We start from the raw sequence: 16,310 nt of genomic DNA, 5'->3' as shown, positions 1-16,310 counted from the left end.
GATTTTGTCAGTGGTAACATTGAGGAAACTATTGTTAAAACCTAGATTTTCTTTCAAGCCATTTAGAAAATCCAATGATTAAAAATATAGTTGCATAACCACAATTGTTATCTAATCACGTACTAGAAATTCTTAAGCTCATTAACAAAAGTAGTTTTCCATTTTTAAAAGAAACCTGCTTCTGTTACCATCATTCCAAGATCTTGCACCATGTAATCCTTAATTTATTGTCATGGTTGGACCTGGAATTTTGATCATCAAATTGGCCACCCATGACCTGGTTTGATTTTATGGCTATTTTTCAGTAAAGAGAGTTATAACTATTGTTAAGCAAACCAGATGGTCATTAAAGGAAACCAGCATCTACAATTGGTACTTTCTGCCAGTTTTTGTCAGAAAATGGCAAAACCCAGCACAAATTATGGTCACATGACTATAGGATGCCATAACTGGTTGTAAATGTGAGCAGGTTGCCAAGCATGTGACATAAGATCATGTGACTGCTGGGGGGCAGTATGGCATTTTACAATGGTCAGAAGTATTTTACAGGCTGCAAAGCATCCATTCTGAAGCCATCATAACTTCAAGCGTTTGCTAAGCAATGGTAATTAAGCAACAATTATCTATAAACAAAAAAACCTACAACACAGAGCTGTGGTGGCGCAGTGGTTAGAGTGCAGTACTGCAGCTACCTCTGCTGATTGCCAATTGACTGCAATTTGGCAGTTCGAACCTCACCAGGCTCAAGGTTGACTTCCATCCTTCCGAGTCAGTAAAATGAGGACCCAGATTGTTGGGGCAATATGCTGACTTTGTAAACTGCTTAGAGAGGGTTGTGAAGCACTGTGAAGCGGTGTATAAGTCTAAGTGCTATTGTTATTATGTTAGAAGTGTTTATGATAGGAATGGATGTAGTTAAAATATTACATTTTGTGCAACATTTATTTTATAGTTAACTAATATTTATGAAAAATTGATAATTTTTAAATTAAAGTTATGCTCCCATCTTTCATTATATTATTGAATTTAGCAAAATTGCCTTAGTGAATGATTCTAAGATGGTATTAAATATCTCTGTCTTAGGTTTTGTTCCTGTGAAGAGCTAGTACAAATAGAGTAATACAGACATGAATTCAAATTCATGAAATTGGTCTGGGTTATGTACTCCTATTCAGAATTTATGAGATCCATTTACATTAAACACGTGCATTTTATTTTTTCCACTATAATAAAATATTAATTAGTTGCTGTTTGCTTAGTAAAATAACTTACATTCACAAAATACATATGTACATATTTTAATATAAAACTTCTGCAGTACAAGTAGTCCTTGACTTATGACTGCAATTGAGCCCAGAATTATGGTTGTCTGTTATGACAGTTGTTAAGTGAGACACCCACATGATCGCCTTGCTTAATTACGATAATCCCTGCTCTCTTAATTGCTGCCATTAAATAGAGCATGGGATGCCTTAGAGTGGGAGAGAAGGTCTAGAAGGCCTGGCTCAGGCGCAGCATCTTATTAGGGCATACATAGCCTGTCCTAGCCTCTCCTGCACTGAGGCTTTCTGCTTCCCACCCTGCTGGGACCCTCACCCTTAGGTCTCTCCACCTCCCCCCATCATGGTTTGGTCTATTTAACCTTTTTTGAAGATTGTGTTTGGAAAAGAAAAGTGGCCATAAGCGTTGGCAGAGTGCCTGAATTTCATTCACATAACTGCAGGAGTGCTGTAGTTGCTATAACTTTGGGTATATGTCTAAGTCCCTTCATTCAGTGTCATTGTAAATTTTTAACAGTTGCTGAACAGATAGTTGTATGTTAAGGCTACTTGTAATGCCAAAATGTAATTTACTTTTTTTTAATATAGTTGGGGACGATGGACTGATATCCTTTTACATGGACGTTATAAGCGCCAGCTAACTGAGCAAGATGTGGAAACTATTTGCCGAACTATCCTTGTATATTGTCTCAATCATTATAAAGGGGATGAGAATATCAAAAGTTTTGTCTGGGATTTGATTACTCCAACGGCAGATGGACAAACTCGGGCCTTAGTTAATCATTCTGGTATGTTATCTGCTTCTTATCTCATATCAAGTGCAATTGAAGCCATAAAACATTTCTTTAAATCCATTGAGCAGTATTATGTGATCTTTAACAAAGCAAGTATAGACTGTACTTTTATGTGAAATGTCTTTCAGTGTTATTGTTGTTAATCTTACTCTGTGTCACTGGGAATTACACGTTAGTGTCTTCATCTGATATTTTAATGCTAAAAGTCCCTCTCAAAAATTTATCTTGGCCATTTCTATAATGAGTATGTAAAACTTCAGAGATATCACTGTTCTTTTGTAAGTTAAATTTGGGAAACTAACTAGCATTATTAATTAATTAATATGTCTAGTTCATTACAGAAAAAAACAGTAAGTGGAGCCAATTTTTTTGTCACTAAGCAATGCAATTGTAAAGCATAACATCATGTGACCACACCACTTAACGAAGGAAATTCTGGTACTTCCAGTTGGTGTAGTTAAGCATATCCCATGACATTGTTAAGCACAATGTCATATAGTCACCATTTGTGACCTGCCAGTTTCCCCATTGACCTTGCTTTTGGAAAACTGGCAAATGCAATCACGTAGCACTGGTCACTGAATACCAGATCTCAATCATATGACTGCAGATATGTTGTGACAGCCATAGGTTCAAGGACTGGTTGTAAGTAGCACTTATTCAATGCTATTATAAGTTTGAAAAGTCACTCATTGAGTGGTTATTAAGCAAGGGTTATCTGTACTCTGGATGGCAATGGCTCTTAAGATATGCATATAGAATCTTTCCTGGTTGTATAAGTAGACGCTAAAGTTCAAAGTTAAGAACCTTTCTATGCAAAAAAAAAGATGCTCTGCAATTGAGTTGTTACTGCAATATTTTCATCCAGTTAATAAATGTAATCCTTGTGATTACATATACTTTGTTGGAAAAATATGTGAAGTTTCAAATTTATTAATTGATGGACCTCTTTTAGAAGCTTCAGCCAAATACTTCCTGCATTTGTTATTCAATCCTATATATCAGCTTAGAGGTATTTTGGCCACTCCTCTTATTGAACGGCTTCATCTAATTTTTGGACTGCCTTACATAAATTGCTCATTAAAGTTATGCCCCAATAGTTCAATTTGGCAAAGATTAAAACTTTGATTTGGCCATTCTAAAAATGAAATTAGTTCTTCTTCTGCTTTTCTGTTATAGTTTTACCTGTGTATTTAGCATTATTGTCCTTTATGACCTACATCCATTTAAGATTCAACTCATGGACAATTACTGACATTATAATGCATAGTATAAAGCCATAGTCCATTGTCCTCTCAGTTATAGTGAGCAAGCTGAGGCCTGAATTTGCAAAAGGATCTCAAACTATGATATTTCCACCATGATGCTTCATGGTGAGGTTCTTTTGTTAGAATGAAGTATTTTCTCTAAAATGAACTATTGGAATAAACTGCTGGATCATTTAGCTTTTTTAAATATATGTTTGAGTTTGATGCTATATGCCTTTATGAGAAAAGCGGTTTCATCCATTATACCTTTATATGCATACTACTTTTCTTAAATATTTACCTAATGGTAGACTGATAAATACTGATATGAGATATGGTTGTCTGAGCAGACTTTGACTGTGACCATTAAATACAAAAACATTTAATAGGGAATGAGTTCTCCAATTCATATTTGATGCTCATCTCATTTACTGGAACATATAAGTTGACCTCCCCCATTAAAAGATTTGATTATCCTTGAATATCACAAACGTTTTCCAACAAAGACAGTAAATATTGACTCAGTACTGTATATTCAGTAATAACATAACACCATACAGTTAATCAAGAAGCTTGTTAAAGAGAGATCCAACTTGGAACTATGGATAAATTTCCTAACAATGAGAATAATTAACCAGGGGAACAGCTTGTCTGCCAGAGTTCTTGGTGCTCCATTGCTGACGGTTTTCAAGAGAAAATTGGACAATCATTTGTGCAGGATGGTATAAGGTTTCCTGCCTTGGGCATGAGATTGGACTTGAAAACCTCCAAGTTCCCTTCCAGCTGTACAATTCTATGATTGTTTATTTAATCATAATCTCTCAGATAATTCTAAAGGGTTCACAAATTTTCTTTTACCACTGGTAAAAGACTGGTTTACCACTGCATAAAAATCCTCAACGTCAGAATCCTCAATGTAATCTTTTCCCTATAAAATGCTGTTTTGTTTTAATTGCAAATGATTAAAATTGCTGCTTAGCTACGTATATACTCCCCTTGTGCATTAAATAAGCTTTTTGTACCAGCATATGTTGCACAGTTTAGCATTTGCTTCTGTGTGGGAGAAGGTGACTGGATTGTTCTAAGTGAGCAGTTTGTTTCAGAGTTGCTGAAAGTCTATAACATTATTTTAAGTTCATTGGCAAAATAATGGGATGTAAACATTGAGCATGATCCAGCCACAGTGAAACATTATTACATCCTATCATCTCTTATGTCATGCTAATGGAACTGAAATATTTTTAACTTTGGCACATATTTAGCTAATGTATAAAATTCTACAATATCTTTAAATTACATATATGTAGAATATGCTGTAACATGTTTGTGTTATTCTGCACCTTTCATAATTTGCAACACATAATATGCTATTCAGAAACTGAGTTAAACAGGATTAACACCCAGGTAAGTGCATAGGATTTTAAGCAGAGTGCATACAAGGGTAAATTTGTACAATAGCATTCTGTGGTTTTCTAATTGTTTTCAATTACTGCATGGTGTCTTTAACTATGATATTGTCATCATGGAATGGAGTAGTGTAAAGTCCAACCTAGTTTTCTAGAAGTCCATACCATAATGATAAAGCGCTGTGAGAAAGTGATTTCACAGGCAGATGGCCTCCTTTGACATGGTGTCAGAGTTAATGCTGAAAAACCATGCATGTGTACATTTCTTAGGCTTGTCTGCTCCAGTGCCCCGGGGGAGAAAAGGCAAAAAAGTAAAAGCTCAGAGTTCACAACCAGTGCTTCAGAATGCTGACTGGCTAACCAGCTGTAATCCAGATGCCTTGTTTCAGGAGGACAGCTATAAGAAACATCTCAAACATCACTGTAATAAGTAAGTGAATCCATTAAATTAATTTGACCCATTTTGACTTGAACTTCAATGTTTAATGGAACTCAAAATCTAGGACCATAATATAAGGATAATCTTTAAATTATGCTTCATCATTGTCACTGTTTAATAGTATAGACCCATACACATTCTTACTTTGGTTAATGCTTAACATTTTACTGATTATTGATTACTGTTTGTCTTCTCAATGTGGTTAATTTAAGTTGCTGTCAGTATTTAAAATGTGGTTGGTCTTAGTTCATTGAATTATTGGAACTTATTTTTTTCATGAGCCTCATGTGTATTTCATCCTTACATGCTATTCAAATAAAGTGTTAAATTATATGACATGTTCTATGGCCATTATGAGGTGGGATAAGGAACAGGCTGTAACTTTAATCATATTTATTTTGAAATTATCCCTGTTGGAAATCTTGCGATTTTGAATAACATGTGATTAAAAAACTGTATAATTGTTGATGTTATTCAGGGCTTAGCTGCCTGATGAAAACGAATATGAGCAATAAAAGACATTTAGCTCATGTTCCCCATAAGTTATGTATTAGAAAGTATATTGTTTTCTTTAAAACGTAACTGTTCATCATAAAAGTCTATTCTACAAATCATAATTTTTTATTGTAGTTACATATTGTAATTCATTTATTGTGTAGTATATCATTATTATTGTACTGACTATGATTATTAATTTTCTACATTTTCTTGACCTTCTGGAAGATTATTAAGACCTGTTTTTTTCCTCCTGCAAAGGGCCAGGGTGTTAAAGGATCCCTATAAACATTGTGTTGATTTTGCAAGTGATATGGCATTTAGGCATTTTGGTATTGGTTTTTGTTTTGTTTTGTTTATTGGGGGGCTCATTTTATATGGCTTCTCTTATTTATTTTTCTTATAAATTACTCAAAATTATGTATTTAAGGATGGCCATTTAACATTTCTAAATATGCTTCTTAAAAGTTGCTTTGAACAAAGTGATTAATAAATTCATAAATAAATTTACAATTGCATCTTCTGTAAAAAGATCATATGATCAGGATAGTGTAGCCATCTCCTTTTACAATCATCTTCCTCTCTCTCTCCTCCTTCTCCCCTTCTCCCCACCATCTATCTATCTCTCTCTCTCTCTCTCTCTCTCTCTCTCTCTCTCTCTCTCTCTCTCTCTCTCTCTCTCTCTCTCTCTCTCTCTCATATTCTTTCTCTTTAAACTTATAGGCTGACCAATTCAATGCTGACTGTGTGTGACAGATTCTTTTTTTAAATGCAGTATCTAGAAATAAAAACCTATAACAATGGGGTTTTTTATATTTTGCATCAGCAAATATTGCAGGGTATGTTAAATTAGATAACATGATCTCAAGTGAACTTTTACCGTATTTTCACCCATATAACCCGCCCACGCAAATAACCCGCCCACGCATATAACCCGCGGGTTTTCCGGATCGTGTAAAATATCTTCCGTATACCCCGCCCACGCATATAACCCGCCCACGCATATAACCCGCGACGAGTAAGAGAGAAGGGAAACAGCTGAGATGGGGGGGGGAGAAACGGAGAAACAAGCCTGCGCAAGCTGGGGAAGAGGAAAGGAACGGAGGAGAAGGAAACAGCTGAGATCGGGGTGGGGGAAGAAACGGAGAAAGAAGCCTGCGCAAGCTGGGGAAGGGGAAAGGAACGGAGGAGAAGGAAACAGCTGAGATCGGTGTGGGGGAAGAAACGGAGAAAGAAGCCTGCGCAAGCTGGGGAAGGGGAAAGGAACGGAGGAGAAGGAAACAGCTGAGATCGGGGTGGGGGAAGAAACGGAGAAAGAAGCCTGCGCAAGCTGGGGAAGGGGAAAGGAACGGAGGAGAAGGAAACAGCTGAGATCGGGGTGGGGGAAGAAACGGAGAAAGAAGCCTGCGCAAGCTGGGGAAGGGGAAAGGAACGGAGTAGAAGGAAACAGCTGAGATGGGGGGGGGAAGAAATGGAGAAAGAAGCCTGCGCAAGCTGGGGAAGGGGAAAGGAACGGAGGAGAAGGAAACAGCTGAGATCGGGGTGGGGGAAGAAACGGAGAAAGAAGCCTGCGCAAGCTGGGGAAGGGGAAAGGAACGGAGGAGAAGGAAACAGCTGAGATCGGGGTGGGGGAAGAAATGGAGAAAGAAGCCTGCGCAAGCTGGGGAAGGGGAAAGGAACGGAGGAGAAGGAAACAGCTGAGATGGGGGGGGAAGAAACGGAGAAAGAAGCCTGCGCAAGGTGGGGAAGGGGAAAGGAATGGAGGAGAAGGAAACAGCTGAGATCGGGGTGGGGGAAGAAACGGAGAAACAAGCCTGCGCAAGCTGGGGAAGAGGAAAGGAACGGAGGAGAAGGAAACAGCTGAGATGGGGGGGGGAAGAAACGGAGAAACAAGCCTGCGCAAGCTGGGGAAGGGGAAAGGAACGGAGGAGAAGGAAACAGCTGAGATCGGGGTGGGGGAAGAAACGGAGAAAGAAGCCTGCGCAAGCTGGGGAAGGGGAAAGGAACGGAGGAGAAGGAAACAGCTGAGATCGGGGTGGGGGAAGAAAGGGAGAAAGAAGCCTGCGCAAGCTGGGGAAGAGGAAAGGAACGGAGGAGAAGGAAACAGCTGAGAACAAACGGCAGGAAGGGAGAATCTGGCTCCTTTATCGTAGGGAGAAGAAAAACCAACCAACCCCCCAACTTCTCCCTTCGTTTTCATTCCTGGCCCTTTCCAATTGTCAAGCTTTTTGCCTCTTTCCCCTTCCCCAGCACGCGGGCACACACACACACAAAACACAGAGGCGGGGACGCGGGTCGAGTGCCTCAAGATATCCCCACCTAGCAGCCTTTTCAGGGGAGGGAGTGGGGGGGATCGGGACTTCTACGTATCTCTAATTAGGCTGGCTTTGAAGACCTATTCAGCCTGTCTGAAAGGCTCTGAAGATAACCGGGGTAGGCTTTTAAGGCACCTCCACCCTCTTCAACTCCTCCCCCCCTCCCTCATACACACATAAAGTGTCCCGCTTTGCCTTCCTTCCCCCCCCCGCCCCCAAACGTGTCTGCTGCTTCAGCTTCACATGCCTCAACTCTGTTCCAGCTGCATAATTTTGGTTTAGGACCCAGGGCTTTTTCTTCTTTTTTTTTTTTTTTAAGGAGAGGTGATATGTGTGTGCGTGTGTGTCTCCTTTATCGTAGGAAACGTTTCTGAGGTTTATGGAGCTTAAAGGTTCAAGTGCTTTTTGCCTCATTCTTCCTACTTCCCACGGAGAAGTAAAACTCCTTAACCGGGGTAGGCTTTTAAGGCACCTCCACCCTCTTCAACTCCTCCCCCCCTCCCTCATACACACATAAAGTGTCCCGCTTTGCCTTCCTTCCCCCCCCCCGCCCCCAAACGTGTCTGCTGCTTCAGCTTCACATGCCTCAACTCTGTTCCAGCTGCATAATTTTGTTTTAGGACCCAGGGCTTTTTCTTCTTCTTCTTCTTCTTTTTTTTAAGGAGAGGTGATATGTGTGTGCGTGTGTGTCTCCTTTATCGTAGGAAACGTTTCTGAGGTTTATGGAGCTTAAAGGTTCAAGTGCTTTTTGCCTCATTCTTCCTACTTCCCGGGACACTTTATGTGTGTATGAGGGAGGGGGGGAGGAGTTGAAGAGGGTGGAGGTGCCTTAAAAGCCTACCCCGGTTATCTTCAGAGCCTTTCAGACAGGCTGAATAGGTCTTCAAAGCCAGCCTAATTAGAGATACGTAGAAGTCCCGATCCCCCCCACTCCCTCCCCTGAAAAGGCTGCTAGGTGGGGATATCTTGAGGCACTCGACCCGCGTCCCCGCCTCTGTGTTTTGTGTGTGTGTGTGCCCGCGTGCTGGGGAAGGGGAAAGAGGCAAAAAGCTTGACAATTGGAAAGGGCCAGGAATGAAAACGAAGGGAGAAGTTGGGGGGTTGGTTGGTTTTTCTTCTCCCTACGATAAAGGAGCCAGATTCTCCCTTCCTGCCGTTTGTTCTCAGCTGTTTCCTTCTCCTCCGTTCCTTTCCTCTTCCCCAGCTTGCGCAGGCTTCTTTCTCCCTTTCTTCCCCCACCCCGATCTCAGCTGTTTCCTTCTCCTCCGTTCCTTTCCCCTTCCCCAGCTTGCGCAGGCTTCTTTCTCCGTTTCTTCCCCCACCCCGATCTCAGCTGTTTCCTTCTCCTCCGTTCCTTTCCCCTTCCCCAGCTTGCGCAGGCTTGTTTCTCCGTTTCTTCCCCCCCCCCCATCTCAGCTGTTTCCTTCTCCTCCGTTCCTTTCCTCTTCCCCAGCTTGCGCAGGCTTGTTTCTCCGTTTCTTCCCCCACCCCGATCTCAGCTGTTTCCTTCTCCTCCATTCCTTTCCCCTTCCCCACCTTGCGCAGGCTTCTTTCTCCGTTTCTTCCCCCCCCCCATCTCAGCTGTTTCCTTCTCCTCCGTTCCTTTCCCCTTCCCCAGCTTGCGCAGGCTTCTTTCTCCGTTTCTTCCCCCACCCCGATCTCAGCTGTTTCCTTCTCCTCCGTTCCTTTCCCCTTCCCCAGCTTGCGCAGGCTTCTTTCTCCGTTTCTTCCCCCACCCCGATCTCAGCTGTTTCCTTCTCCTCCGTTCCTTTCCCCTTCCCCAGCTTGCGCAGGCTTCTTTCTCCATTTCTTCCCCCCCCCCCATCTCAGCTGTTTCCTTCTACTCCGTTCCTTTCCCCTTCCCCAGCTTGCGCAGGCTTCTTTCTCCGTTTCTTCCCCCACACCGATCTCAGCTGTTTCCTTCTCCTCCGTTCCTTTCCCCTTCCCCAGCTTGCGCAGGCTTCTTTCTCCGTTTCTTCCCCCACCCCGATCTCAGCTGTTTCCTTCTCCTCCGTTCCTTTCCTCTTCCCCAGCTTGCGCAGGCTTGTTTCTCCGTTTCTTCCCCCACCCCGATCTCAGCTGTTTCCTTCTCCTCCGTTCCTTTCCCCTTCCCCAGCTTGCGCAGGCTTCTTTCTCCGTTTCTCCCCCCCCCATCTCAGCTGTTTCCTTCTCCTCCGTTCCTTTCCCCTTCCCCAGCTTGCGCAGGCTTCTTTCTCCGTTTCTTCCCCCACCCCGATCTCAGCTGTTTCCTTCTCCTCCGTTCCTTTCCCCTTCCCCAGCTTGCGCAGGCTTCTTTCTCCATTTCTTCCCCCCCCCATCTCAGCTGTTTCCTTCTACTCCGTTCCTTTCCCCTTCCCCAGCTTGCGCAGGCTTCTTTCTCCGTTTCTTCCCCCACCCCGATCTCAGCTGTTTCCTTCTCCTCCGTTCCTTTCCCCTTCCCCAGCTTGCGCAGGCTTCTTTCTCCATTTCTTCCCCCACCCCGATCTCAGCTGTTTCCTTCTCCTCCGTTCCTTTCCCCTTCCCCAGCTTGCGCAGGCTTCTTTCTCCGTTTCTTCCCCCACCCCGATCTCAGCTGTTTCCTTCTCCTCCGTTCCTTTCCTCTTCCCCAGCTTGCGCAAAAAAAAACAACGGATTTCTCCCTCTCGTGAAGCCGCTGGCTGCCTGAAGCCGAAGAGCCTTTGCGAAGGGGAGGCTTCTTCTTCAGACGCTGAGAGAGCATCTACCGTTCCTCACGGGAGGCACCGCCGTATCTGAGAGGCTCTTCGCCAGAAGGGAGCAAAAAAATAACAACGGATTTCTCCCTCTCGTGAAGGGGGGAGGAATCTGGTGCTTTCTCTGCTCCTTTGTTATTTTTTTGCTCCCTTCTGGCAGGCGAGAGGCTCTTAGTCGCCGAGCGGAGAAAGCACCAGATTCCTCCCCCCTTCACGAGAGGGAGAAATCCGTTGTTATTTTTTTGCTCCCTTCTGGCAGGCGAGAGAGCATCTACCGTTCCTCACGGGAGGCACCGCCGTATCTGAGAGGCTCTTCGCCAGAAGGGAGCAAAAAAATAACAACGGATTTCTCCCTCTCGTGAAGCCGCTGGCTGCCTGAAGCCGAAGAGCCTTTGCGAAGGGGAGGCTTCTTCTTCAGACGCTACTGCTACCCTCGCCGGGGTCGTTCGCCTCGCTCAGCTTTCGAACTGCACGGATTTCTGGGGTTGGCGGATGACGACGAAATAAACCGGCAAAAAAAGGGGGGGGCACCGGCTGGTCTTATCTAACCGAGAAGCCAAGCCAGCCCAAGCAGCGCACCTGCTTATTTAGTATTATTATTTGGGTGGGGGGGGCAAAAGGCGACTTGCGGTGGCGAGGGAGGCGCACCGGGGTACGAAAGGAAGACGCCACCAAGCCGCTTCTCCCGGACGAGGCTGGGGAGACTGAAAGGTGGCAGCGGGGAGACGGAGGGGGGCAGGAAGAAGAAGGAAACTCCCGCATCCTTTCCCAGCTTCGCAGAACGGCGAGAAACTGCCCTGCTTTGCCCCCCCCAAAAGGAGATTCCCTGGTTGCGTGGCGTTTGTGGCAGCCGAGAGCGCGGAGGACGCCGCTCCTCCTGCCGCACGTGTCGTGTGTGTGTGTGTGTGTGTGTGTCGTCTCCCAGATAAAATGCACCACTTGGGTTGGCCCTGTTAACTGGAGAGAGAAAGGGACGATGTTTTTTTTTGTAAACCAAAATGCTTCAGCAGTGAAGCCCTTTCACAGAGCAAAGCAGAAGAAGGGAGGGGTGTGTGTGTGTGTGTGAAAATGGAGCCACGGCCGCGCCGCCGCCTGCTCCCCTTCCCTTCCTGCCAGACTTCCAAGCCCAGAGAAGGCGAGGGGCTGCAGAATCCGGGCTTCCTCCCACCTCCTGCTTCTTCCTGGTCGCTTCGCCCATAGCCAGGGGTGGGGTTTTCACGAAGGCGTCCCGAAACCCAAGCAGGAAAAGGGAGAAAAGGAACCCGAGCCGGAAAGCACCAGATCCTCCCCCCTTCACGAGAGGGAGAAAATATCCGTTTCTCGCTTCTTTTTTCGCTCCCTCCCTCCCTTCCGTGCCTGCCACAGTTGTTCGCAAGTTCACGCATCGTTTTAATGTCGGCGGAAGGCTGTCCCAAGAGAGGACGAGCTGTGGCTTAGGTGAAACGGTTAAACTTCTGGTACCTCTACGCGAGCCCATCTCCTGCCCGGAGTTTGTTCACGCTTCCCTTCTCTTTATAGGAAGAGTACGGTACATTGAAGGGAGGGAAGGAAGGAAGGACGCGGGAGAATCGGGATCGTTTGTAGGTGAAGCGTCGGATGCGGCTTTAACGAGGCGGGGGTCCCTTTTGCTCCGAGCGTTCCCCTCCGAGGAAGGGAAGGGGAGGCGGCAAAATAAATAAAGGCAAAACATGCCCTCAATTTACAGCAAGCCCGTGCAGCCCAGCAGCTTTAAGTTTGCCCACAAAGGATTCTTTTTATGTTTCAAAAACATTTTAACCTTTCTCTCCTCTCCCACACCGACGACTAAGAGCCTCTCAGATACGGTGGGGCTTGAAGTGCCTCCCGTGAGGAACGGTAGACGCTCTCTCCTCCCCAGCCCCCCAGCTGCACACTTTCCCAGAGTCCCGGGCCCTTGAGGGCGGGGGTGGGGTGAACCAAAGAGGAAAAAGTGTGGGGGGGTTGAGGAAGCACCGGGGGCTCCGAGGGCGGAAAAAGGGGTTTCCCCGGAGCTTTCAACGGCCTTTAGAGAACTAACCTCGCCAGCCAGTACGGTAGGTCGTTTGGAGCTCTCAAGGCCGCCTCACACGGCCACTGCTTGCCCTTTTTCTGTCAGCGTCTCACACACCCCCCCCAAAAGGAGATTCCCTTGTTGCGTGGCGTCTCCCAGATAAAATGCACCACTTGGGTTGGCCCTGTTAACTGGAGAGAGAAAGGGACGGTGTTTTTTTTTTAAAACCAAAATGCTTCGGCAGTGAAGCCCTTTCACAGAGCAAAGCAGAAGAAGGGAGGGGTGTGTGTGTGTGTGTGTGAAAACGGAGCCACAGCCGCGCCGCCGCCTCCTCCCCTTCCCTTCCTGCTTCCAAGCCCAGAGAAGGCGAGGGGCTGCAGAATCTGGGCTTCCTCTCACCTCCTGCTTCTTCCTGGTCACTTCGCCCATAGCCAGGGGTGGGGTTTTCACGAAGGCGTCCCGAAACCCAAGCAGGAAAAGGGAGAAAAGGAGCCCGAGCCGCCGAGCCAGCCCACTGCCGCGAGGAAAGTGGTGGTCCCAAGCTCTCCCTTTACCGGTAGTTAATCTGTGTAAAATATTTTGCGTATACCCCGCCCACTTTTATACCCCGCAGGGGGGCGCTGTGCATGTAAAAAACGCATATAACCCGCGGGTTATATGGGTGAAAATACGGTACTTCAAATATATAAATTGTAAATAATTGAAAAGTTATGAAAAAGGGAAGAAAGGAGTGCAAAAAACTTGAGGGACAATATAATTCCAAAAGGCTCCATTAAATTAATATTAAAGGATAATGTAGCCCATTTATGTGTAGAAATAGCTTCGTTTTAGCTAAATACAGGATGCCAACTCCTTGAAGTTGGAGGATGGGTTCTTTCCTAACTAAGTTACTTATTAGAATTTTGAACCCAGCAATGCTGAACTCTTAATTTATTCCATATTGGTATGTACTTGACCAGCTGAAGAACCCTTACAGTTGTGGTTGTTAAAGACCAATAAGAGCCGAGGTGACGCAGTGGTTAGGGTGCAGTATTGCAGGCCACTTCAGCTGACTGTTATCTGCAGTTCAGCGGTTCTGATCTCACCGGCTGAAAGTTGACTCAGCCTTCCATCCTTCCGAGGTGGGTGAAATGAGGACCCAGACTGTGGGGGCGATATGCTGACTCTGTAAACCGCTTAGAGAGAGCTGAAAGCCCTATGAAGCAGTATATAAGTCTAACTGCTATTGCTATTGCTATAAGTTTCTGGAGTATTTTGTTTTTTAAAGACAGAAATGCCAGTTATTTGCCAGGCAGTTGAAATCCAAGAGCAGCACAGCTGTTTAGCTAGCATCACATACTTCCTTTGTAAAAACACAAACATACCTTATTGGCCTTCGTAATATGGTGGTGGTGGTAATGTGGGATCTATAGCTGTGAGACTTTTATTGGACCTTTGTTGTCTTTTTTATTCTTCTCTCTTTCTTTAAATTGGATTATGTTTTCATGTTTGTTTGTTATTCAGAATTTGTCTGGTAGATGGACAGACATGTATATTAATTGATAGTAAATATTATATAAGACAGCTATTAAATAAGCTATGCTCTTTCTTTTCGAAGGTTCGTCACTAGGTGCTGTCTGTGTTAAAAATTGTTTTGCATTTGTGTAGAATTATTTCTAGATTAGAAACAGTGTCTCAGATATTGCTTTTTATTCTGTAGGCATACTACATTAAAAATTGGTGTCCCAAAGACTTTACAATATTACAGATGCTTTAGAGTGTCTTATTACTATGCAGAAAGGGCTGGAGTAGAAGCTGCAGGGATGTTTCCCAAACTACTAGATATACATGGCTAACCAAATAAAAAGCAGGAATACCTTTGGGCTTTTTTCCCAGTTGGACAACGTTATTCTGTGGGGATGAGGAGCTTCAGAAAAAGGGGAAGAGATGTGGTACACATATTGCCAGTTTAGATCATTAGTATTTCAAGTAAAATATGCTTTTTCAGTGTATTTCTTTTAATAGTTTTCTAGCATTGTTGAGAATGGAAGAGAGTAGATGTTTAATTACATCAATTTGGTCTTTTGAGTATGAATATAGGATTATGGCTCCAAAATAAATGTTTATATTCTTTTAGAGGAATTACACAGTGAAGCTAAATATGATATATTCTGTTGTCTTCTAAGATAATAAGAGAAGTAAATTTGGCAAAAACTTTTTACAAAATAATTTCTAAAGAAAATACTTGACTTTTTCCTATTTTTTAAAGCAAAGGTTTGTGTAATCTAACAAGTCTTAACATTCCATGCTGGGGGTTTATTGTAAGGTAGTAAAACCAGATTTTATATCTCGTTTATTCCTACAACTTCTGATGTGCTTCCAAAAATGGTATTAAGGCAGCAGCTGAGGAAATTTTATGAGATAATGAAGCAGAACAGTTACTGAAAGCCATCTGCTCAGTTGTTTACAAACTTGCTTCAATACTTCAGAGGCAGTGGTAGAGTACGTGTCTAAACTTCACAAGCTGCACTAGGTAGAACTAAATGAAATGCGCCTGGGTTGGGCTGAGCTCGATCCCTCTCTGTGCAGTCTAAGCGGTTGCCAGGCAGGCCTGTTGGAAGCCAGCAGAAAGCACCACACAGAGGTGATTATGTGCCACCATCTGTCACGCTTCAAGCCTACCATACAGCATGGCTAATCAGCCTTGGCAGGATGATGGATGAACAGCAGCAGCTGCCAAAAGCCACTGTTGGCAAACAGTCCTGAAGTTAAGAACTTTTTCCCCTCTCTGTTTTCCTCTCCAGGGTCCTGCTGCGTGTCCGCATGCTGTACTATCTGAGGCAAGAAGTTATAGGGGACCAAGCTGACAAGATCTTAGAGGGTTCTGATTCAAGGTTAGTGCAAATTCAAGTTTATCTGTGCTTCATGATCATGGTTTATGTGAATATTTATTTATCATCATAAAAAAGTTAAAGATTAAACGTATCTGTTTATACTCTTTTATTAAACTGCTGCATATTTTGGTTGTTCATTAAGGGTGAAGAATTGTTAATTTCATGAAATAAATTACTTCAACAGTGAACAATTTTAATTTATAAATCTAATGTAAAGATTTAAAGTGGGAAAAAAGTATATCATTTGGGGAGTTTTTTCCATACTTAATTTTTTGTTTAGTTACAGTTATACAAGTTTGATCTTTTGATACTTATGTCAGCATCTAAAATTATTTGGAAATGCTTTTTTTAGTGAGATTGATATTTGGATTCCTGAACCATTTCATGCAGAAGTTCCTATGGATTGGTGGGATAAAGAGGCAGATAAATCTCTTTTAATTGGAGTATTCAAACATGGTGAGTGATGTCATACTTTGAACAGAGCTTCTTGGTAAAGCTTTCTGTTACACCAATATTCAGTCATAATATTAACAAGTATAGTTCCAAAGAACTGTTGGCTTCTGTTCCTTTTTTCCTTCTGCATTAAAAAAATGTATTTGAGTTGTAAATATCAGATGCTGTTTTAAAATGTTTGCAGAATATTTCAGAAGAAAACATTACTTTCTTGGCTGCAAATAACATAAAACCATATTTGTTTAAATAATAGCCAAATAGTTTTACAGTTCTCCATAAACTCTGCTTC

The 16,310-nt window shown here is 43.5% G+C and overlaps 1 protein-coding gene across 5 annotated transcripts in view; it reads left to right on the top strand.

Annotated features, from left to right (window-relative positions):
• CHD7 (chromodomain helicase DNA binding protein 7) overlaps positions 1-16,310 on the top strand; it is a 217,629-nt gene that overhangs the window by 187,562 nt on the left and 13,757 nt on the right. For all 5 annotated transcript variants that reach the window (XM_087707027.1, XM_087707026.1, XM_087707023.1 and 2 more), the window contains 4 exons: positions 1,869-2,068; positions 4,998-5,157; positions 15,479-15,568; positions 15,921-16,024. In XM_087707027.1, the coding sequence (XP_087563153.1) occupies positions 1,869-2,068; positions 4,998-5,157; positions 15,479-15,568; positions 15,921-16,024 (554 nt within the window). The remainder of the gene's footprint in view (positions 1-1,868; positions 2,069-4,997; positions 5,158-15,478; positions 15,569-15,920; positions 16,025-16,310) is intronic.

This window comes from Thamnophis sirtalis, unplaced genomic scaffold (assembly GCF_051295495.1).
Source record: "Thamnophis sirtalis isolate CommonGarterSnake01/CBP01778 unplaced genomic scaffold, rThaSir2_p1.2 scaffold_2, whole genome shotgun sequence".
NCBI lineage: Eukaryota > Metazoa > Chordata > Lepidosauria > Squamata > Natricidae > Thamnophis > Thamnophis sirtalis.
The sequence above is the reverse complement of the archived record's forward strand: the minus strand, read 5'-3'. Positions and strand labels throughout refer to the sequence as shown.